We start from the raw sequence: 24,840 nt of genomic DNA, 5'->3' as shown, positions 1-24,840 counted from the left end.
TCCTTCGATTTAAAAGTGCGAGTGAACCAGATCATCGGTTTGCAAAAAAGGTTACATAGGACAATGTGAAGTAATGTCACACATGTCATCGTGGAGCAGCCAGGTTCAGAACGACACACAAGGGTGTTCCCGTCATGCTGAATAATAAAATGATAATAATGTTCTCCGAGGTCAAACTGAACCACGATGATAGCATGTTGCGGGCTCCCAATCATGAAAGTAGTGATGCTTCGCAGTGTGACTGCTCCGCCATATTGGTCCTTTTTAATTCAATGCTAACACCATCAGCATGCTCACAGGTTCACACTGAAAAGGCTGACGTTATAAAACACAAGGTCAGAGGATCAACACAGTTCTTACCATTTATCCTGAGGTCAACGTGAATTTCTGAACGCAAATGTCACGGCAATCCATTAAATAGTAATGACATTTATTTCCCTAAAAGCCAAACATGTTAACCACATGGTGGTGCTATGGATGAAGTCAGGTGACCATCCTCTCAGGACATTCATGTCTGTACAAAAGAGATTTGGGTTGTTTATTAACGCATATTTTGCAGGTTAGAGCAGTGCAAATTGGCTCTCATAACAGGTTGGTTTAAAAAGAAACTGACCTGCTCATCACTACTGTCATCCAATCACCAACATTTCAAAAGGAGGACAAATGTCTGCTTGTATAGTATAGTATGTTCTCCTTTGAAGGGAAACAATTTCATGAAAGGTTGAGATTCAAGCACGTATGCGTTAAGGTTAGCGGATATGTACAACGAATTCTACATGAACAAATACTTGTCAAGATTATCTTATCTTTGACCCATCTTTTATTTACATGCCACTCCCCAGCCTCCAGTTTCATTGTGAGAAAACCAACACAAACCCACCACTTAGTCAGGTGACCCTCACAGTACCCCAGCTTACCACAGAGATCGTGGATGACGTCCAGGGATGAGGACCAGGAGTAGCGCTCTGTTCCCACTTGAGAGAGAGAGGGTGGCAGGGCCTCCAGCTCGTACGCTCCACGCTTCTTCCAGTACTGGAACATTACGAGTTCTTCAACCAGCTATTTGGTCATTAAGATATAATCTAAAATGTTCAAATCGTTACCCGAAAGCTTAACTCATCCCACCGTGTGTAACCCGCGATGAGTCATAATGATCAGAACTTCTGCAGACAATCGAAACAGCCTTCTCATCAATCATGTCGATCACATAAAACTTGCCAGACGTACTCAACTTTAAACTCTTCCAACTGCCAATATGTTCATGTTCATCCCCACCTGCACAATTACCTCATCCAGCTATAAGCCACAAAACACTTTGCTTTGAACCTTCTGTCCAAGTCTGATTCAAGGCTGCTCCGTGTAAGCCCATCTCCAGGGGCCCATATTACTCATTCTAAACCCGGAATAAGCTTCGAAGCTGCCATCCAGGTTTTAACAGTCACGTTTTAAGTAGGTAACAGTTGTCTCTCTACATTAATGTCAAATGCCTTTTCCTGTTGATACTGGAGATTTTGTAATCGCCCACTAATCATACACTGAAAGCCACGCAGCAAGTGCTGCCAAGCACAAAATTCTGCCCTTTTCTAATCCATTTAAGAGAGCCAGACTTACAGACGGCCAACAGCTAAAAGGTGTCGCAAACCTATCTCCACCAGCAAGTAAAATGTCCTCTGCTGCTGCCTTCCCTGAGCCTTGACTTTATCCATGGCAGACTGTACAAAACTGTACAAAATGAATGTGAGGCCATCTGCTCATGTTAAAGCCCTGTGTAGGATCCTCCTGGCAATCAGGGGGCTTTCTGCCCACTCCATCAGACAAGTGATGTATTCATGCAGAGGTGAGTTGCATGCTGGGAGCGGCAGTCTGGGCCAATGACTTTTGGACTGGGTGACACAAAGATCTCATTTAAACCTCCTCCTACATCCAAGAGTGGACTTTCTTTATGTTTTGCGCAAACTGTAAAAGGCTGACATTTTTTTGCATTAATTAGTGCCCGCGCCCTTTATGTCTCCTGGAAGATTTATTCCTTTTTTATGAATGCACCAGCTCTTCTGTGGTGACAAAGCTCAGTTATTTCTGGGGAGGTACAATGCACACACTGGCCTCTTGGAGATGAGCAAGACCAAATGACTAATAGGAGTCCCGGTATAACATTCTTATCTTAGACAAGGCGCTTGCTTAAAAGCCGATGCACTGCTATTATGCGTCTAAAATGGGAGAGGAAATTCTGTGAGAATGTGCTGCACCGGCCGGGGAAGGGAAGGACGTTGTCACACACACACAACGACCCACATGTCCAATTTTGGGATAAGAAATTAGAGGGTAGGATGGGAGCCGGTTTGCTGCTCAGCTCTGGGCTTTGCAGACATATGGTACTAATCTGAAGCAGCTTTGAGCACATGGCTTCACTTTTAATGAAGAGAGCAGCCTTGCAGCATGAGAACGGCGCTGCAAATACGAGGGCCAATTTCCACCGACTGCAGAAACAAAAGAGGTACCAGACCGCCTCGCTTTCATCATCGTCCATCAGACGACCAGAAAGTACCTGCCACTATTATGGTACTGCCGTGTATTTTGATCTGATTTCTTAAAAAATACAATTATATTACATGAATTTAGGAATGGACACTAACCTGGTGGCCCAGGGTGCACTTTCTGACATGGTCATCTGTTAGAGAGCTAAGTCTAAAAATCACAACCAGGATGTAAGCAGGTGTAGTGCTTCCACCATCAATATATAGATTCCAGAGTCCTGAATACCTATCCAGTTTGAATATTTCCTCTCCTCTTAAAAGGGCACCTCAATAAAGTGGGGGCCCTGTGAGAGACATATTAATGTAAAGAATGGTCAAAATCAAAACAGCAGAGGTTGAGTCATGCTACAAAAAACACTGGATCCTACATGTCCCATAATGCAACTCAATCTGTTAAATATAACCTCCCTCCCTTCATGTTTTGAAACTGACACGGCCCGTCTATAATGCAGTCCTCCCGAGATGACATCATCTGGGTAATCTTTTCAAACCTTTGAACGCTCCTCCAGAGCCGAAGACATTCAGGAGGAGATCTCATCATGAAGACTGAACTGAAATCCACATGTACAATTGGTGGAGTAACCCTTTAAATGCCTATGTGTTACAAATCATTTGTAATCACGTCAGCATGGGACATTTCTGTCCCCCTAAAACTAAAAGGAAACTGAAGATTTAGCATCATGCACACAGCTGCATAACTTAGATCAGATAACAGTGTTAACTTTTTCCGAATATGGCATCCAGCAGCTTCAGGGAAACATCCTCTCTCTCTCTCTCTCGATTCCAGAATCAAGGCATGCGTCTCTCAACAGTACAATCCTGAACTTCTTTTCTACTCGGCATTGGACAATGGTTCACAAAGAAAAAGACATATTCACTGTAAAGATGATGGGAGGAGCAGCTCAGCTCTCATTATGTTAGAGAAAGGCTCCAGGACATTAAAGGAAAGGTTTATTGTTTTGGGAAAAACACATCTTTTATTTCTATCCGTTGTATCTAGCAACAACCAGGAGACGGTTGACTTAGATCAGCACAAAGACTGGAAGTGAGGGAAACGTCTCGCATGGCTAGACAGCAGTATCAAACGTGTCATCTAACTCTTGGCCAGAAGTGAATGAACATATTTCCTAACGATGTCATTAATACAGCATAGGTTTGCCAGGAAACACACTGAAAATATGTGGGGAAAAAAAACACATTTGAGATCTTTATTACAAATGTTTCCTTCACTGAGGATCATGATGACAAAAGCAAAAAGTTGCTCAAATATCTTTAATTGTTTTTTTAGTTTCAGACAGCAATAGAGTGCCGAGACTGAATGAACTTGCTTCTTAATAGAATCACACACTCACTAAAGTATTAATGGTGTGTTGAGAATTGAGTGTGTGAAATGGTGCAGTACGACAAGACTGTAAATGAGCCTGTAGAGAGTGTGTGCTGCGAGGAGGGAAAAGTGTGTGAGCCAGAGTGTTGACAGAGGGAGTGAAGCTGAGGGCTTGTGCGTGCCCATATGGAGGAGGTTTGGGTTTATATTTAGTAAGTTGGCCCATCAAACGGGCCGAGGTTAACCCTTCACCGGCAAGTTTAAGACTTCTCTGTGTGAAAGAGAAGATGCAAAAAGATTCATTTCAGTTCCTTAAAAGTGAGACACTCTAAAACCGTCTTCCAGCCAGACTGTAACCGAGATGCAGATACAGACAAAGAGTAATGAGTACAGCCTGTGCCTGATGATTTACTCATCTCCATAACTACCATCTTGCAAGACGAAAACGTATAAGTGTGGATGCAGCCCAAGAGTCTCCAGCCATGCTCGCAGCTCTGTGAGGTTGCTTTGATCTCAATGTTAATGTCAGCAGGATGGCGTGCTCACAACACGCGGATGCTTAGCAGGTCGATGTGAAGCTGAAGTTGTTCATCTGCATCTATTTTCATAATCTTGTTCATTGAAATACATTTAAGACCAGAGCTAAAACGTGTGAGTTTAGCACTGTTGGTCGAACGAAATAAAACAGTTAAATATAACTTGGGCTGACTGAGAAATTGTGATTGTGTCATTTCTTTTGACCCAATGATGATTTGCATTAGTTGTGCAGGTAATTGGTAAGAAAGTGAAGCATTGGTCAAGTTAAACATTTTCACCGGATGTTGGAGGGAGATGAGAAGAGAATCCTAAAACGATTACAAATTATCTGAACCTGTGTACCAAAGTTGAATGAAAATGTGTTGGAAAGTGTTGGAAAGCAACACAATGACACGCTACAACCAGCACGATATCACGCAGCTACATCCAAGATGGTGTTTGGTGCCTGAATTACAATATAATACAATCTAAAAGAAACAGGTACTTTAATGATAACCTAAACACTGATGCATCGACCATCAGAAACGTGCAGCAAGAGGAGGGTGTGCAGGACCATCCATGCCAAGTGAACTACTGCAAGGCATCGTGTCATTTAACTGTCCATCCTTAAACCAGCAGGGTCTAACAACCACTCTTCAACTTGTTGATATGAATAATCCCATAATTTGAACAATCTGGTTTAAATTGCAGTGGGGGCTGCTGTTGAGAAGCCAATAACAGAGTCAACAGGAATCAAAAACACTTATTCCCTAAAAGTACAGTTATTGTCATGTGGAGGACATAAACAGCCATTTAGCCAGGGTGGAGGTTATGAGCGTGGAAGGACACATTCAGAGATAAACATTCGCCGCTGTGTTTCCTAAGTTAAAGAAGGTGTGTGACCTTCACATGGCCCCTCTAATTATCATCTGCACAGTATGAAGCGGAGCAGCTCCCTGTTGGTCTATTTACATCATGAAGGGTGAGTAATTAGTTTGACTTTAGTCCAGCTAAACACTGACCAATGACCAAATAAACAAGGATTGACGTGGTTAAAGGGATTCTGTACGCAAATTTAAACAGTCTGTTCTCTGTCTGATGCAAAACATCAGAGGACGAGAACAGAATAGGCCAATAGCCCTCAGAGCAAGAACAAAGTTGTACGACATCTGAAATTTAAACACAAAAAACATGTCTACTGTTGTGAAGCAATGTCCCAGAAAGATGAGAACAGCAGCTATTCAAAGTGCTGCAAATGAGTGTAATAAGAGCCGATGATTTAAGGAGGAGGACAGTCCCGGCTTCTGTTTACCATCAGCCATTTCAAGTGTTCTGGGAGTCCTCCGGGAGAGAGAGAGGGAGAGAGAGAGAGAGAGAGAGAGAGAGAGAGAGGGATGGTGGGAGGACTGGCCTCCACCTGTGAGCATGTCCGTGACAATGACTTCATCTGGGACTACAAACTGCTCAACAGATAAGTGATGTGTGGAAGGCCACAACACCTGATATTATATCTGCATATTGTGACAGTCACCTCTTCTTAGTGAGCTGCATTCAAAAGGAATAGTTTGACAATTTAGAGGTTGCAGCTCTTGACTATAGACTGACGTAAATACTGTATTCCGGCACATTTTCACAAAAGATTAAAATCTTTGTCTGAACCGTATTTAACAACTACACCCCTCAGGCAGTTCACAGAATGCCTTCAGACTCATGACAACTGTAGTTGTTAGAGTCAATACTAATCACTGTTGTTTTCATAAATCATAAATATTGTGGAACATTTCTCAAAAGGCGATTATGTCTTTGAGTCACTGCTTTTTGTCTGACCAACACTTAAAAATTGCCAAAAAGGTACATGAAATAGTTTTACATGAAATGAGTAGGGCTTTCTTTGTGTCCATGACCTGTTGTTTTCCACTGTGTTTATTGTGGTGCAATAGAATGACCACTAGAGACATGAACAAGTCATGACATCATTTTCAATGCAGGGCCTTCATTAAAAAAAAAGTTAAGATCGTTGTGCATAAATATTATAATGAGTTGCAACATTTCACATGAAGCTGGGGTAATTATCTCGGTCCAGTTGAAGAGAAAAGAGCAAGAAAAAAAACAAAAAGCTGAACAAAAGCTGTGACCCCGGAGCGCCCGTCAGGAAAAGGCAGAAATGCAAAGCGTGGAAAAGAGAAAGGAAATCACTGCCGAAAAAAAGAAAAGAAAAAAGAGTAGAGTAGAGAGACAGTCTGAAAAATGAAGTTTGAACGGCATACGCCACGAGCCAGGCGAAAATCATAAAACACACACACACACACACACACACACACACACACACACACAAACAACAACATGGCACATGCACCAGAATTACACCAGTCTAGTCAGGTTCAAATGTTGGAGCAGGAAGACTAAACAATCCAACGGCTCCCTCAGAGCTCTGCAGTTTTTTTTGTCTGATTAAAACTTCCGCAGTTCTGCTAAAGAAAACTCTCTCACCAAAAGTTCCATTTAGTGGCTCCTTTGGAGCTTTCGATCATATCGCATGACCTTCATCAGCAGAATGGGGTTTGTCCAGTGGTAATGCAATTGTAAATGTTCACATGTCCGTTTTTTCCAAAAACTTCCTGGGCAAACTGCATCAGCTGATGAAGGTCATGTGACGCCATCTAAAATGCTAGAGCAGCTACTATGTGGACCTCGTGGTGAGACTGTTTTCGTTTCGTTAATGCTCACATGGACCAGAAGTCCTTTAAGGAGAAATAAATAAAAATGTGAACATTGACTATTCAATGCAAATCTGCCTGCTGATGAAGATCATGTGATCTGATTAAAAGCTCCAGAACAGCCAGTGAATGGACCCAGTGGTGGGGTTGATAACTTGACTGTGGCATTAACCTGCAGCAATAAATGACAAAGGAAATAAACATAGCCGGGATTCAAATGTCAAAAATTAAGTGTTCAGCTCGTAAATAAACTAACAAAACCACATTCATGAAATCATCGATTTAAGCCAGAGCTTCATGTAACCTTTCTACAGATGTCCTCTTTTTTTTTTTTTTTACAATGACCGACATTTTTACATCCTAATTATTCATCTAAAGAGTAAGAGCTGAGATTTCTAGTGTGTGTTTTTGTTTTTCGGTGGTGGACAGAGACCAGACAAGACATCTGGTCCCAGATTAGACTAGTGTGTTTAAGACAGGCTTATGACTCCGGTGGCCTGGAACATTGAAGGGTTCCAGACTCAACCAGTTACGGCCGCTAACTCCATGCTGACTTCTTACTGTATGAACCCATGACCTGCCTGCAATGCCTACACTACACATGTAAAGCTCACCAGAGCTGTAACAAAAAAAACGTGGAGCTTGCTGTGTGTAGAGCTGAAAGAGATTTGTGGACTCACAGAATATCAACCTGCAACAATTGTGATCTCGGAGACTTTTACAACAACTTCTCAAATGTGGTAAAAGTATTTTTTTTATTAGTCTCTATTATTGTAAACTCATTCTCTTTAGTTCTTTTTGGGACAAAACAAACCATTTAAAACATGACGACTTGGGGGAAATAATTGTTAGTCGCAAGCCTAGGAACGCCTTAATATTGAACATTTTTACTTTGATGTGAATTATGAGCTGCATGGGGAAAGAGAGAGAGAGGAAAGCACAGATGGCATGCCTGGGGAGGAGGGGGGGGGGGGGGGGGGGGGGGGCACAATAAATAGTGTTGGTTGGAGATTTACAAGAGCTAATATCTATCATCCGAGTGTATGCTGAGCTGCACCGAGACCCTTCATCATGAGGGGAACTTCAGATCACAGTGTACTTGTCCTCCTCTGATTAAAATGGCCCTGCCTCCAGCTGGGATAATTGCTCAGGTCACTTGCCAAATCCTGCAGTAACTTTGATGACTGGTGGGGGGAGCATTAAACAAAGTCTGGTGCCTGAGGATCAAAGTCATCCCCCCCTTCTTCCTATCTGACTTCTTTAAAAAGCAACGTAGTGCATTACACAATGCGTTTCTTACAAAGCATGCAGGTAACTAATGGACTTTTAAACCGTCGACGTTAGAAAGGGTGATCAATATCCGTGCGTTGTACTCACTGAGTCGTAATTTGAGACCGAGCCAGCTCCTTGGTGGAGATTTGTGCAGAACTGAATTCATGGTCCACTTGTTTGGCACCATCTATGCATGCAGTCCTTGGGAGAAAGGAAAAATTAAGAAGAAAAAAAAGATGTATCTCTTGCCCCCCCCCCCCCCGCACCAACAAAAGCTCCTGGCAGGTCCGTCCGCCGGCGTGTGTCGATCTCGCTGCTGATCCCTCCGCGATGTTTAATTAGTCTCCTCTAGTCTAGCGGCATTCTCAAGCTCCTCCATGTCTGCGCTCGCGCTGCTCCAAAAACGCCTCGGTCGGGTTTAGGTCTGTGTTCGGTGGCGAGAAACAAAGCTGCTACTCACACCGCTGGTTTATTTTTTTTTTTGGAGGGGGGGGGGAATGCGCGGAAAAAAAGAGTGGCACAAAAGCCTCGACGAAGAGTCAACACAGGTCTCACAACCGGTGAGGCGCAGCTACAAGTCTGGAGTCCGCGCGGAGCTGTAAATAACCGGTTGTTGGCGCGCACGCATGCGAGAGAAGGTGAAAAAAAAAAAAGAAGAAATCTCCTCGACGTCCGACGTCTGTTGGTGAAGCTCGGTCGGTGCAGGAATGGGATTACGAGAAGAAGAAGAAAAACCTGCGTGACTCTTTTAAAGAAGCCAATCTGTGGATGGAGAGCCTTCCATCAACTTTACACAACGGGCCGTTGAAGTTGAACACATTTCGTGGGCTGCTTCGTCTCGCCGCCCTCCCGGATCAACCTCGGGCTCTCTCCATTCATTCAGACAACCCGAATCCACAAAAGTCTCGACGCAGTGGCGCAATGTGGCCGCTAGAGGCGCCAGAGAGACGCCAACAACACGGGCACACAAACCAGAGTCCATTCAGTCTCTGGGCGATTTTATACAAAGAAAACCAACTTATAGCTGAAAATAGCCAAGAGGATATTTACATATTAGCCCAAATAACAAATGTAAATACATTCACTCAAGAACAATTTTGAGGTACTTGAAGGCTATAATATTACCCATACTCATTCTTTCACTCCACTAAAATAGTTTGATAAATAATACAAAATATAATGCACAAATACATAATGTGTCATTATGGATTAGAAATTAATACTGTTTTTATTTCCCAGGAGAAATTCTAAGAATTACACAGCAGATGAAGTGAAATGAGCCCCACATTTATCAGCTGCAACATTTAACTGATATAGTGTAACATATGCACAAATAATTATGTTACACTATTATGTATAATTCTGCATAGTGCAGAATGTATATTTTGTACTTTGAGTAACATTGTATTAATGCTAATTCTGTACTTTGACTTGGAACAGAGTATTTCTACACTCGAAGGGAGCTTCTCATTTATAAATGACAGCTGTTGTCTTTGTGGGTTGAGACCTTTTATCTATGGTTGACATGAGTTACTAACATTTTAACTATATCTAGCTAGTGTTAGATGAGGCTAACGTTCGACAACTGGTTGAAAACTGTCTCCAGATAGTGTTTTCTATCTGTTAGCTAGCTAAATTGATTACAAATTAAATAAAAATGCGTAAAAGTAAAGAACAAAAAACTTGGCTCGTAGAATGCAGTATAGTATTATTTATAAAAATGCAATTTATGTTAATAGTTTGGAGGCTTAGAATTTAAACAAATAATACTTGAGCAAGCATAAGATTAGATTGATGCTTAGAGGGAAATTTTCAAACAGTATGCTTAATTTAATAATAATTTAATAAGAGAACATTATTTCAAGTAATCGGTGTCTTTGACAAATCAGAAAACATGGTCATGAGCTAAGCTGGAGTTCTTGAGTGTAAACTTCCCCAAATAAAGAGAATGATGAGTGGCTATCATTATTCTAATGATATACACTGCAACTAGAGAACTTTATTTATATATATATATATATATATATATATATATATATATATATATATATATATATATATATATATATATATATATATATAAATAAATAAATAAATAAAAAGTACTTGCAACAAGGAATAAACTGGGACACACACGGAATGTTTACGTTTGCAACTGTGAAATGGTCGATACTATTGGCTCCCATGTTCCAGTCAAAGACAGCTGTTTTTCTAACCTATGTAACCGTGAATAATACAATAGATAATGACATTCCCCTTGCCTTTGGAAATACTGCTTTACTCCTGGTAGTAGGTTAGGGAGTCGGGAACATGCATTACAAATATTCATTATCAACTAACATTCAACGTGAAGAGGGACCCTTGCACATCAAAATGTCTTTTTACATTTTGTATTAATGTCAGAAAATTAGGTTACCACAAAGCAAAAACTGGGGTTCTACACAATGCACACACAGTGGGAAAAGATTGTGGGTGAAAAGAGCACCAGCAGCTCATTTGTGTCCAGAGAATGGTCATGGAATTACATCATGTTTGTGTATTTTGTGTTGTTTCTCTACTTCCATGCATTTTTTTTAACTGATTCGGTTGATTTGAAAGATTGTAATGACAGAGTGTCTCTGCATTGTTACTTTACCCAGCACAATTGACGTTGAAGTACACTGTTGAATTGTGTTCAATTGTTTTGTCTGGTAGGGAGGATGTAACATATTATTTGAGATTTGTGTTCAATTGTTTTGTCTGGTAGGGAGGATGTAACCTATTATTTGAGATTTATACAACGACTTGCTCCATTTAATTGAGGTACTAACTTTCCCTCTGGCAGCAGCATTAAGTAAATCCATTGAGTCCATTGCATTTGCATGCTCTTTATAAAATAAACAATTTAATGTGTGTTGTTATTTCTGATCATTCAGGTTAATGTTGACCGTCTAGTGTCACCTCTACAGTGGGATTTCTCTTTGGTTTGAATGAGGTCTATGGGAGAAAAAAACAAACAACAATGACAAAGCCAAAACAATGACACCGCTAAAATGCAGCTATGTTGTGTTTGTGCGCTCCCACCCTCCATAAAGAGGCGGGGAACTGCGAACAAAGAAAAACGAGGGGGCAGAGAGGGGATGTTAAAACAGCCCACTTAACAAATGAGCAATTCTTCACTGTGCGAGTGGATGTTTATGAGTGGTCCTTCCATCCCCGGTCAGATCATTGAAAAGGTCCGTCTACATACAGTTACAAGTCGGTCTTATGAGTTTTGCCATTTTACTTGATTTTAAAACCGTTATGAAACATTAAAGTTATTTGGTAATATATATATATATATATATATATATATATATATATATATTTTTTTTTTTTTTATTACTGCCCTTGAGACATTTCCTAAGTGAACATCTGCTGTTGTTCAGCGCAACATACATGTGCTGCCCCCTTGAGGTCCAAAATGTAGCACCAAGAAAGAAAATGGTCCCTAAATGTGATCCCTTATATCCCACATGGGCCTCCAGAGGAAAACATGTTGCATTTACAAAACGTATTGAGTGACCTAAGATAACAGGACCACTTCTGTGTACAGCAGTTGATGTGAAGTTAACCAAAACAAATAGAGTAATTTCTGTTAATCTTCCCACTGGCATTAAACCACTGACAAAATGGGGTTCATAATCAAACACCTCCCTCTGGAACTCTCTCCCCAAACTCATCCGAGACTGCACTGATCTTTCCTCATTCAAATTGCAAATCAAAACCCACCTGTTCAGAACTGCTTTTAATGTGTGATTGTTTTTTTGTTTTCTTATCAGGGTCCGAGCGACTCAAAGTCCCTATTTATTTGTTTTATTTGTTTGACCTGTATTTTAGCTATTCTTATTTATTTATTTTTAGCTTTTAGGATGTTTTAATTATGTGAAGTGTCTTTGAGTATTATGAAAAGCGCTATATAAATTAAATGCATTATTATTATTATTATTATTATTATTAATAAACAAAATGTCAGGCTAAAGATCGCTGCTTCACTCTGCCCAACCCTGTTCATTTTATCCAATAATGCAATTGTCATGAATTAAAGAACTACTGTCTGAATCAGGGACTATACTGCACACGTTAAAAAAATGGTTTTAATACCATTGCTTTGAAATCCACATGGATCCATGACAAACAAATATCAACGTCGGTCTTAAACAACATTTGAAAACAAGAAAACCACAAAGTCTTAATAAACGGTGTTTCTCTTTTAATGTCTGGCAGGTTTTTGTATTATTTGCAGCTTTTGGAATGCCAACTACACAATAAAGAGACATCAAAGACAAACTGCAAGTACAAAGTATGACAGAAAACACAGACACTCCTTCACAGTCTCATCAAATGTATACGTACAGTAGGAGGTTGTAAGTCCAGCAACCGGAAAGCAGCCATCTCTTCCTGTAGAGTCTGTAACACTGGCTGTTCTGTCAGGCTGAATCTTGAGGGGAAAAAAACTGTCCATCACAACCTCAGTTCTGTACATTCAAAGGCCAATTCGGACTGGTTTGGCGTGAGACACCAGTCAAGAAGGGTAGCGGGCAATGCAGTGTAGGAAATGTCATTTTGGCGCTATGTGACTGGGTCTTGTTAGTCCCTTGAAGACTCTCAGCTTTCCTGCACCAGTGAGATCGAAACTGTAGTCTGTAGTGACATAGGGCATCTCTCCTTCAAAGCCAGGCTGAAATGGAGACAAAAAGATACCGTGAGTAATGGCAATATTAAGCTTTAAATGTTACTTTCTATGTCAAAGCTGGGCAAAGGATGGTCTTTTAAGTGTATAGTGTTATGAAAGAACAGAACAGGCTTCTGACCTGTGTTGTGAGGATGCAGGAAGGCAGCGATATCGCGCCCAAGAGGAGACAATTGACCTTACGAAGGATGGAGGGATCTACAGGCGTCAGCAAAAAGTACAGACCTCGCCCGATGTCGATACCTCGAAGCACACCTGGAACACATTAGCATGTCAATTAATTCAATTTGAGCATTTCAAGTCAACAGCCAAGAGCCTTCACCCTAATGTTCTGTTTGGCGTTCCCGGAGACCCCAGGTCTTCTTTTATCACCTCGATACTTTTTTACTTTTGCCAATCTTAAGAGAACTGCTTAGAAACTGATGTCCACCACAGAAAATGTTCAGATTTGTGTTATTAGAGTTTGTTCATCATTGGGGTCTCAGAGCTCTCGGAGTTGTAACTGACCCTAACTAACTGACAGGAAATACATCTTTGTGATTTATCTTTTTTCCCACATATAGCCTATATAAAACATAAAATGTGAAATATGTGCTTATTTGGTGTAAGCTTGATGGTAATTTCTGTATTCGAGTATTTATTAAAATGCGCTCAATTTTTGTGATTGGAAAAAGCGTACCACTTCCCTACGTTTATACGTGCTGACAAGTCAGAGGGACATTTTTAAAGTTACTAGAAAAGAAATGGGTACATTATATTATATATATTTTTTTTTTACACATAAAACAGTAATGTCTGTGGAAACCAAAACAATAAGGAACAAAAAAACAACAGTTAAAGGATTTGAGCATTCATACAACAGGCCAGGCAGGATACGTACCGAAGCCCACACATGGGCAGATGGGAGCCTGGGACAGCAGGACTGGACCTCCCCTGCTTGAGACTTTCTCCCCCAGGCAGCAGAGACCCACCAGACTAGCATTGGCAGCATAAAACATGTGAGCCGGCACAACCTCACAATGGAGCACACCTAAAGCCACTGCTGTGTTGGGCACCTATGAGCCAGAAAGGGAGTGGTTAGTTTCTTATAAAACACAACTAAAAAGGCACAAACAGCACATAATCTTGCACAGGCCAGCAAACTTTCCCTGCTTTTAGTATTCAAGCTCAGCTAATCAGTTGCTAGCTCTGGCTTCATATTTCAGACCTGAGCACCATCCTCCATCTTCTCATCTAACCCTCAGGAAGTGAAAAAAGAAACAGTTTTCCCAAAACTATTTTCTTCATACTGGCACAAGTAGACACCGACTATGTGATTCAACATCACTTGTTGTTAACATCTTTCAAGGTCAAACCCCCTTCTGATGCTATAAGTTATCATTTGCATTCGCGGAGACTATGATGATAAAGGCATCTTGACTCATGTACCTGGTATGGGGTGAGGCTGTGTAGAGGTTTAATTGGTCCGGGGTCAGGAGACTGCAGCTGACTCAGGTAGGCCAGCAATGACAGTTCTCTGTGCTCATTAGTACGCTGGTGTTTTCTGTCAAATACAATGCAGACAGAAAATGATGTAATAACGATGTTTTACATGTAAATGCCAACACGGGTTGATGGTGGTGGACTTACGCTGTTCCTTGGCGCCCCACCCCTTGAAACTCCGATTGTACAATGAGGTGAGTGTAACTTCTGGGGGGACTGTGGCTCTCCGTGAACTCGGACAGAGCGGTCTGAGCCGGTGGGCGCGTTTGGCAGCCGTGCGCCGTCTTCATAAACTCTGGAGTGACGGCGGGGCACTGGTTGATACCGCTATGACTGAGCTGGATGACATGAGAGACTGGGAGGAAGCGGATCATGTCCACTAGCAACTGAAATCCAAATCCTGTTGACAGCCACAAACAAGCACGCGTTCAGAAACCGATTACAGCGAGTATAGTTCTTCATATTCTGTCATAGAGGGTAGTTTGAGCTGACCTTTGACCCAGCCCATGGTGTTGATAATGATAGGAGTCGCTCTGCTCCGGGACCGTCTACACCACAAGGATTTAAGGGATTCCAGGTAGCGTTCTAAGTCGGTCTCGCATGACGGATGGCCATAGTAGATCATGTGCTCTGGTGTGCACTGATGTGTGAAAGGAGGACCTGGAAAATAACTCAAAGTTAGTCCACTAATCCCACACGGAGAGAACAGTTCAGATAAATAATTTAAAAAGTTTCACATTTTGGGAACCATTATTATTATTAGCCTTTTTGTCAGGAAGATATGGAATATGGAGATATGGAATATGGAGCTATAGCCAAACAGTCTGGCACAAAACCCCATAAACATATCACTTTTTAATTAGTAAGCTTCACATGTGCTGGAAGGCGTTATTTGTTCTGGTTCGATAGAGTGAGAAAGCGAACACGCTTATTTCCCAAAATGTTTCTTTCAAACACTTGGACTTCAATACATAATAAAAGGATACTTTGAACCGTGTGTGTGTAATATAGATGTTTCACAACATAACATCCCAAATGTTTCCTAGATGTATTTTCACTCTTGCAGTTTATTTGAATGAGAAAAGCTGACAGGAAGTAAACAAGCACTCAAGCTGTTGCCAAACAATGCAATTATGTTGAAGTGATTTATAGCATTTTACAGAGTTCACAGCGTCAAGAGGATAAAAACGTACCCAGAAGTGGTCCCCTGACAGTCGACAAAGACAGGCAACCAGCGGGAGTGAACTCTGTTTGTCCGAGGTCACCTTCCAAATAATCTACACTCGCAGTGCTACAGACAGACACACAATTAGTTTTCTATGAAAAACATTCAAACATACCATCACAAAACAGACATGACCATCAATAAATGGTCTTGACCAGTCTCAAGGCTGAGAACTAGCTAGAGTACTATAACACTACTTTGATGTAAAAAAACAAACAAAAAAACAGCAATGACCTCCCAACAATCATAAGTATATGCAACACTAGATCACACTAAATCTAGCATATCAATATAAAAATATGACAAAATGTTATATAAATAAGAATGAAAACTTACTGATTTAGTAGGTTATTGATGAGGGTGCGAATGAACGTTGACTTGCCCACATTCTTGGTACCACAAACAAGGATGACCGCACAACCATCCATTTCCCCTATGAATGACAACCATGACATCATCCTATCAATTTTATAATTTAACAATATATTTCTAGTTTATAATGTCTGGCAGTAAACAAGAAGTTAAAAAACGGACTTTAACTTCTTATTGCTCACATGCTTTTTGAGAAATGTATCAGAGTGATCTTTATGAAGTTCAACAACCCACTTTTAATTTATCTGTGTGCATTTAAACTTTTGCAGACATGAATTCAATATAAGTAAAATTGCCAAAACCTTTATGCAACAAGTTGCATTTCTAAAATGTGCTTACCTCGGCATGCGCTGACAACCATGTTAAGGCCATCTCTGTAACTCTTTGACATTTCCAGGCCCTCGACGGCTTTGCCCAGGGGAATCATACCCAAACCATTCAGTGGAGTGTCAAGAACAGCTGACATGAGTTCACTCTACAAGTGGAAAAGCTTCTGTTAGACATGTGCAAAACTGACGTTTCAAAATGACCTATACAAGAATTCTGCCTATGTTCTCATCGTCTCCTAATTTCAGCTCTATTCCAAATTCAATACAGTTAACTTTTTGTGATTAGGTGAATATTGACAGTATCTTAATGCACAAATATTCATCAACTCACCATCGGGGGGCTGAACAATTCACTAAGATCTGTGAAGCTTGACAGAAAGCGTGTTAGAGGTGTCTCCATGGGCTCCAGTAGGACAATGGATGAGTGTGATGTAACCTTTTTGAGCAACTTCTTCCATGATACTGCAAGACACACATTCAAAAAGGGGTTTAAGGAAAGAAAAATATATTAGTATTCAGACCAAATAATTCTTAAAATGTATATATATATATATAGCCTTTTTATGTGTTTACCTAGTTGCAGATACTTTCGGAGAATGGGTAAAGCCTCCGTTGTTTCATCTCTGGTCTGGTCAGAGCTTTCCAGAGCTCTTATGGTCAGTGGACAATGAGAGGCTGGGGAGAAGAGTGGATAGGACTGTTGGCCTTCTTCAATGGTGAACCCCATCACTTCTACTCGTCCGTACAGACAAGTCAAAAGGCACTTCCCACGGAAACACAGGGTCTGCGGATGAGTAAATGTAATGCTCAGTTAAATAAATGGATAAAATATCATCATAACTGTTGTCAGATCTTTATGAAAATATCCTGGTAAATATCCTGGTATAATACCTGATCCTTCTGCATGACAAGTACTGCATGGTTTTGTCGATCATCTCTCTCTGCACAGTTATGGAGAGACTCTCCCTCCAGTCTCCCTAGGCTTACATCTTCCATCTCAGCCGAGGTCTCCACACCATTCCCATGAATGGATTTGGAATACTCCTTCCAATCCTCTGAGTTATTTGACTCGTCGTTCATTGTAAACACTGAACTTCCATTAGCCTGTGCGTGAGATTTCTTTAATCCAGACTGAGGGGTGTTTTTCTTTATGTCAGAGACAGGCTTAGCCTTACTCTTCAATCTCTTGACAGTGGGCTTTTTCTTCACACATGCCTGGTGCTCCTTCACCATTCTGATAATTACAGGACTGGAGATGAGCTCTGAGGAACTGACTGGAGGCCGGCACCGTTTCCCCCTCACATCCTTCCACTTCAGCGATTTAGCTTGACCCTTGACCCATTTGGATTTATTCACCTTCATGATCCTGTATTCAACAATTTTTCATGTGGGTGCTGATGACAAACAGAAGGGACGGGGGCCTGCAAAGAGAGAGGCAAAAATTAGCATCTGAAAGGACAGGTGTCACGATGACGTTGTCTCCATGAACAAGGAAAATGACCATTTACTAAATAACTGATTTGGTTAAAGAGTTACTGTATAAGACATTTAACTTAATAACAATGCTAATAATAAACATAATATTTACCACAAGACATGCAGCTCAAAGAGCTATACAATAAAGTACAGTGTTTGAGTAAATGTACCCAAGTAACGACAGTGACAATAACGTCATTCTTTTAAAAAAACGAATTAGCTAATTAGCTCCATTTTGCAGCAAATCGAAAGCAGTTTGAAGCTAAGCTAACCACGCTGCAACGTCACACGAGCTAATGTTCACTCCCACGTTATACTTCTCACAATGTATGTTAGTTTGTCAACATGTGAGGCTGATCAACGAATACATACATAACCTACATGCATACATTACAAAGAGGAACTAGCTGTCAGACAACAATGAATTGTAAACGACGTTACCTGACAGCTATGCTAACTGTTCGGTAATATTGTTGCATTCAGATGGAGAAAACTTACCCCCGCGTGGGAGAAAAAAACACGCTGAACAGTAGAGATGATTCTTAGTTTCCTTTTTAAATAAACAACATTTATAATTGGTTAAAGTGAAGCCAACGAGCTGGTTATCTGTTACTGAGGCGGTGCTAATAGCCTACCTTACATGTGTGAGCCCCTAACAGACGTCGCGTCCTGATGGTCGACTATGGTTTAACCCGGAGTTTTATTATTTACGTTTGTGTTATTAGGCAAAACTATTACATTGTATTTAGCCTATTCACAGACAGATACTAATTGATACAAATGAATGTAGCTTCAAATAATAATCATACAGCGAGCTATATTGTGTTACCGGTGTGCATGTGGATGTTTAATAATGGACAACAAGTACCTTTCCCTGGATTTCGGTCGCGTAAACAGCGTCACATCCTCTTCCTTCGACAGTTGCCCTACAAGAAACGAAAACGAAGCATGTAGCGGCTTTGCTACGTTTTCAACATATTTGCAGTGCATCCGAAGCAGGTGCAGCTTAAAAATACAAGAGATAAATAATCAGTTTTCATCGATCTGGCAAATGTGAGTCTCAGAGTGCCGCTGTCGGGTGCGTACCTCGCTAAGGGATCGTCTTAAAAGGTGTGCAAGGAAATAAACGTTGAGGTGCGTAACTTGGGTAGGTAGTGGTTTGCAAATATTTAATTTCAATCAGTGTCAACATCACACAAATGAGCAGTCTAGGAAAATATAGCTATACGAAAAAACGTAATTGAAATAATCAATATATAGAATGTAGTTATCACTGACACACAATTTAGTTATCTTAACTTGTAAGACGTGGAAACGTAGCTTGATGCAAGTGATATCAAGCTCTTAATAAATAATAATCCAACCCTTATTTAAAAATGTTACAGGTATGCCCTGTTATTTTGTGATTTTAATTGAACTCTGTACAGATACACGTATTTCTGGCGTCATAGATGTGAAATTATCAGTATTAGAATGATTGTTACTTCTCATATATATATGGTGCCTAAAGTTACCTTGTTGATATTGTTGGCATTGCGTGTATTTGAGATTTGCACCTCGTTGATATTTAATATGTTATATTCTATATGTTCACGATATATTGTACTCTCTCCTACTTTGTATTGCAACAGCTAAACGACCATTTCCCTTGGGAAAAATAAAGTTATATATTATATTAATTTGTCTTAACTTACGTCTGGCAATACAGTGCAACCAGCGATTGTTTTCAATATTTATTAATCCTGTTTTATTGAACCACCAGTCCAAAATTCAGAGATATTCTGTTCTTTATAAGGCAAATAATATGAAATAACAGAAATAGTTGTTCTATTAGTTCTGTTAATTGACTAATTGATTAATTGAGCTCTGAGAATAGATATACAGCAACAACCAGGACATTAAGCTAACACAGATGGAAAAAAAATACGATAAACAGCTATGTAATGCACAGGCAAATAGGTGAAATAGATACATGTATAAACAACATTCAATATCTGTATTAAAGTTTGAATGATTAGTCTACTGATAGAAAACATATATAACTTTATTGACAATTATTACTCGCTATTCCAAGTATTTTTCCCATTTCTGATTCTCAGATGTGTGTATTTGCTACTTTCCTTTGGCATAAGTGGTAGTAAACTAATCATCTTTGGATTTTGAACTAATAGCCAAATAAAACAAGGAATTTGAAGATGTCAAGTTGGGCTTTGGGAAATGTTCACTATTTTCTGACATTGTATGGATGAAGCTAAATAGATAATTTTTTTAGACAATAGTCACTGTTTGCAGCCCTAATCTAAACTGTTACTGTACATTGTGTATTGAAGGTTACACATAGTAAGTAAAGTGACTTTATATAAATACAGAATAATGTCCTTGTGTCTCATTCAGCAGCAGACTTCAGTGAAACCGCAGGCATGCCTGCAGCAGAGAGCAACCATGCACTGCGTGTCCTGTCCTCCCTGAACCAGCAGAGGGCAGTAGGGAGGTTTTGTGATGCTGTGTTAAATGTAGGAGGTGGGGTGGTCTACTTGGCCCATCGCAACATCCTCGCCTGTTTCAGTGAACTGTTCCAACAGTCCAACATGCCCGCTGCATCGTGCATGGAGTTCTGCCTGCAGGAGTGTCCCAACGACGGCCTGGAGCTGCTCCTCAACTTTGTCTACACCGGAGAGCTGAAGTTGGAACCTGAGAACCTCGAGAAGGTGCAGCATGCAGCGGCCAGCCTGTGTGTGCCAGAAGCACTCACCCTCTGTCAGCAGTTTAAGGAAACTTCTGTGGATCCTGTGCCTTTCAAGCGCAAAAGAGGCAGACCTAGAAAGTCTCCATCAGATACAACCCCTTATTGTTCCGTCAAAGAAGAGAACTTGCTTACAATCACAAAAGATGAGTCCAGCTGTGATACTGCCACAGCCAATTGTAGCATGGCCGCCACTACGACCACCACCACCCGCTCCGGTCGTGTAGTGAAGGGCCCCAGGCGACTGGTGACTGTGCAGGGTCCCACCACAGATTTTACAGCCCCTGAAAAAGTCAGCAAGAAGGCTTTGCTTATTCCCATGGAGATGGAAAGTGGTGATGATGTCGAGGGGAACCCAAACCCAGATCAGTCAACTGAGGTAAAATACCGTTTTACAGTGATTGAACATTTGCTACACATAACTGCAAGTGCGAATTATGACACTTGAATTGTGTTATTTGCAGATAACTGACTTGCAGATTGACATAAATGACAACAGTGTTAGCCAGGGATTGGAGGCAGTAGTAGAAGAAGAAGAAGAGGACGATGTGGGGGATTTTGAGGGGATAGCTGAGGACACAGATGAGGAGTACGTTCCGGTTGAAGAGCCCATTTCCTCAGCCCCGTCAACATCAACGGCACGGAAGTGCAAAGTCCAGAGTAAAACGGACCAAAACGAGAATGGTGAGGCTGTGGAAGAAGACTCCAAGAAGGATTCCGTGCAGTGTCCCGTCTGTGAAAAATCCTTCAAGAGCAAATACTATCTCAAAGTCCACAACAGGTATACAACTTGGGTATGTTCACTTCAAACAACTGTTGAAAGAATAGCCACCAATGTCTCTCCTTCCGCAGGCGGCACACAGGGGAGAGGCCCTTTGGTTGCCTCAAGTGTGGAAAGAGGTACTTCAGGAAGGAGAATCTTCTGCTCCATGAGATCAGAGACTGTGCCAAAGTACAGGCGAGTATCTCTGAATTATGTCTTCAATATCAAGTAAGCTCCTAGAAAGTGTTTCAAACCTTATTTTCTTTGTGCTGTGTGTTAAAATTAGACGTACACCTGCGTGACATGCTCTTCGACATTTAATGGAAAAGAAGAGCTACGTTTGCACGTCGTGTCCCACACAGGAGATATGCCCCACAAGGTAATACACACAGAACCAACACAGCATCATTACATCAAATCTAAAATGAATCCTTACAAATATTATTGACATGGTGTCGTTTTTTTTCAGTGTTCAACGTGTCCTGAACAATTTATGCACAAGAAGAACTTGACAATTCACATGATGAAGGTCCATGGTCATCCCAAACCACATGCAGTACGTTTTCTTAAATGTATTTCAATGAGACTATTACTTACTGGTGATGTACCGACAGGGAATAGTGATTTTATGTTTCTTATATATATATTTTTTTTACTTTTCAGTGTCCCCAGTGCCCCAAAACCTTCTTAACCCGGACAGAGCTGCGTGTGCACGAAGCAGCCAAACATCGAGGAGAAAAGCCGTTTGTGTGCGAGGAGTGTGGCCATCGAGCCTCTAGTCGAAACGGCCTGCAGATGCATATTAAAGCCATTCACAGGTACTGGAACGTGTCTTTTTTTGTCTGGTTTTATCACAGTAGATGCACCCAACAGCTCTATACCGCATGCCTTTTAAATAAAATGAGATCAAATCAGTTTTCAACTGATCGCATTTGTGCAGATTGTCTGAGTCTCTTTTTTTGTTTTGCTTTTCAGAAATGAGCGCCCTTTTGTCTGTAACGTATGTGGCCATGCATTCTCACAGAAGAACAACCTAAACATGCATCTGCGTATACACAGTGGTGAGAGGCCCTACCAATGTCATCTGTGTGGCAAAACCTTCAGGACGCAAGGTACCAGCCTTCCTGCCACCTTCATCACTGTGAACACAACTATGCCGACTAGATTAGGACAAACAAACAAACAAACAAACAAACAAACACTCTCATGGAGGCAAATGGAGTCAAACATGGCACTCCATTGTCAGTACCTCCAATGTCCATCGTGAATAAACATCCCATAAATCCACCGAGAATGTAAAAAAACAATGCTCCATACTACTCAAGAATCTATTAGCTATTCCTGTTACAAACCAGAATAGCTAATAGATAATGTATCATGCTTTTATTGGTGCCAATTTTCCAAAATCCATACAAATATTGTCTAAAATTAAACAAGAGTTGTCGCCCACCGTGTAACTCACTGAATCCACTGCCACAGTATGCTTTCTGCTTACATCCCCAATGGCACTATGGGAATTGTCGTTCCAATATTTAGAGCATATTATCATATCAATATCAACTTTCTTTGTGTTGCAGTCAATTTAGTTTTTGCCAGACCTTGAAACTCCCTGGGTTAGATTAACAAATATAGATGTATATAAATAAATTATATATGTTTGTGTATTGTATTAATTATTGTCTTTTTAATGCCAGCCAGTCTAGATAAACACCACCGGACACACACTGGTGAGCGTCCTTTCTGCTGTGATGTTTGTGAGCAGCGCTTCACAGAGAAAGGCGCCCTCGTCCGCCACAAGGCCAGCAAACACGAGGAGGGCCGTCCCCACTGTTGTCACATATGTGGCAAAACCTTCAAAGGTAAGCGATATATATATATATATATATATATATATATATATATATATATATATATCATGTTGATTCTACAACGTGGCCTGATGAGCACTCACTAATGCGATTCTTCTCGTGGCGTTTGCCTTCATCAGCGAGGGAGCAACTTCGTGTTCACCTGCGCCGCCATAAGGGCATGAGGAAGTTCGAGTGCATCGACTGTGGCTACAAGTTTACTCGACAGGTAGGCTTGTTAGAAGGGCTGCAAACGATTATTCACACTTTTGGTTACTCTTATTCTGCGACACACTAGTTCATACTATTGCAGAAGATGGAGAAAAACAGCAAATATTCACATTAGAGAGGCTATAACATCTGAACTTTTTGGGCATTATGGTCAAAAGGCATTACAGTTGCAAAAATTGTAGAATGCATTTCTAGTTATAAGGTCAGTTTGAATTAATTCATTTAGCACTTTTTCTTAATGAATGGTATCTAAGACATTTGTAATTCTTATTTATTTTGGTTATTTGTTTATTTAATGTTCTTATTACGGGACGGTTTCTTTTTAAGTTTGTGTGTTTTACTTTCTAACCAAAAAGAAATATGTTAAAAATGAACAACAAAAAAACTACATTCAGTTCACAAAAAAAATCTTATCAGTTTGAGAAGTTGAAACAAAGGGGTCTTTGGCTTTTGTCTTGAAAATGACATATTAATATTGAATTATTAATTGTGTTCATTGACTAATACATTAATTGACTAATTTTGACCCTCACATCTCTATCCTCTTCCAGGCACACCTGCGACGACACATTCAAATCCACAAACGCACTGAGAACTACAACCCCCGGCAGAGAAAACTGAGGAACGTCATCGTGCAGGAAGTGGACGGCGTAAGTCCGGGTGACAACGAAGCGCAAGACGCGCTGATCGTAGAGGAGACCACCGACGGACAGGAAGTCACAAGCGCGGACCACGACTCGGGAACGGGCCTCATTTCGAGTTGCGTAGTGAGTGTGATGATTGAGTCCAGCAGCGTGGTCACAGAGGAGGAGAGGGTGTCCAACCAGAACCTGGGGCACGTTGAGGCGGCGGAGAGCTTCTCTGTGCCAGAAACACCGCTGGTCACCGAGGCGTACGAGTCCACGATGGATATGGAGGAAATGGTTGAGAATATACCAGAGATGAAGACGTGAGGACTGAACGACCAGAGTGTGCAACCTACTCAGAGTTGATGTTACTGTGAAGACCACTTCCTTAATAAGAAGCAGCTACATGTGATGCAAAGACATTTGGTCTTACGGTTCCAAAGATGACACTGCGACGCAGGCGGCTACAGACGTCTTTCCAACCATGTAAGAGAAGAGCAGCAAATAATTCTCACGCTTTTAGTAGTCGACTGTAAATGAGTAGCATGCGTGTGAAGGATGCATGAATGTGAAACCATGCCTTTTTTTTGATTGCGCCCCATTTTATCAATGAGCCCACTGCAGTCAGACTCTGGAAAATCTGTAATAAACTCTTATTGTGGGAAATGCACT

At 40.9% G+C, this 24,840-nt stretch overlaps 2 protein-coding genes across 11 annotated transcripts; one reads left to right on the top strand and one right to left on the bottom strand.

The window, feature by feature from the left end:
• Positions 1 to 12,571: 12,571 nt before the first annotated feature.
• On the bottom strand, positions 12,572 to 18,937 carry nol9 (nucleolar protein 9). 4 transcript variants are annotated; one of them, XM_034536494.1, is made up of 14 exons: positions 18,594 to 18,814; positions 18,457 to 18,508; positions 17,374 to 17,903; positions 17,056 to 17,266; positions 16,814 to 16,944; positions 16,493 to 16,628; positions 16,118 to 16,214; positions 15,750 to 15,847; positions 15,049 to 15,216; positions 14,704 to 14,956; positions 14,503 to 14,617; positions 13,955 to 14,129; positions 13,196 to 13,329; positions 12,572 to 13,062 (listed from the first exon to the last, which is right to left on the bottom strand). In XM_034536494.1, the coding sequence occupies exons 3-14, from the start codon at positions 17,842 to 17,844 to the stop codon at positions 12,943 to 12,945; spliced, it is 2,109 nt and encodes a 702-aa protein (XP_034392385.1). In that variant the 5' UTR covers positions 17,845 to 17,903; positions 18,457 to 18,508; positions 18,594 to 18,814; the 3' UTR covers positions 12,572 to 12,942. The 4 variants fall into 4 exon arrangements, with proteins under 4 accessions (XP_034392385.1, XP_034392387.1, XP_034392384.1 ...); XM_034536496.1 differs by lacking the exons at positions 18,457 to 18,508; positions 18,594 to 18,814 and adding an exon at positions 18,827 to 18,937; XM_034536493.1 differs by having other exon boundaries at positions 18,457 to 18,814.
• Positions 18,873 to 24,838, top strand: zbtb48 (zinc finger and BTB domain containing 48). 7 transcript variants are annotated; one of them, XM_034536490.1, is made up of 11 exons: positions 18,873 to 19,068; positions 20,356 to 21,080; positions 21,166 to 21,482; positions 21,554 to 21,659; positions 21,751 to 21,843; positions 21,934 to 22,020; positions 22,128 to 22,282; positions 22,440 to 22,576; positions 23,159 to 23,323; positions 23,452 to 23,540; positions 24,094 to 24,838. In XM_034536490.1, the coding sequence occupies exons 2-11, from the start codon at positions 20,379 to 20,381 to the stop codon at positions 24,493 to 24,495; spliced, it is 2,253 nt and encodes a 750-aa protein (XP_034392381.1). In that variant the 5' UTR covers positions 18,873 to 19,068; positions 20,356 to 20,378; the 3' UTR covers positions 24,496 to 24,838. The 7 variants fall into 7 exon arrangements, with proteins under 7 accessions (XP_034392381.1, XP_034392380.1, XP_034392375.1 ...); XM_034536489.1 differs by having other exon boundaries at positions 20,353 to 21,080; XM_034536484.1 differs by having other exon boundaries at positions 18,873 to 19,092.
• Positions 24,839 to 24,840: the final 2 nt, after the last annotated feature.

The sequence above is a fragment of the Cyclopterus lumpus genome, chromosome 7 (genome assembly GCF_009769545.1).
Source record: "Cyclopterus lumpus isolate fCycLum1 chromosome 7, fCycLum1.pri, whole genome shotgun sequence".
Classification (NCBI taxonomy): domain Eukaryota; kingdom Metazoa; phylum Chordata; class Actinopteri; order Perciformes; family Cyclopteridae; genus Cyclopterus; species Cyclopterus lumpus.
This window is presented reverse-complemented; position numbering and strand designations above follow the sequence as displayed.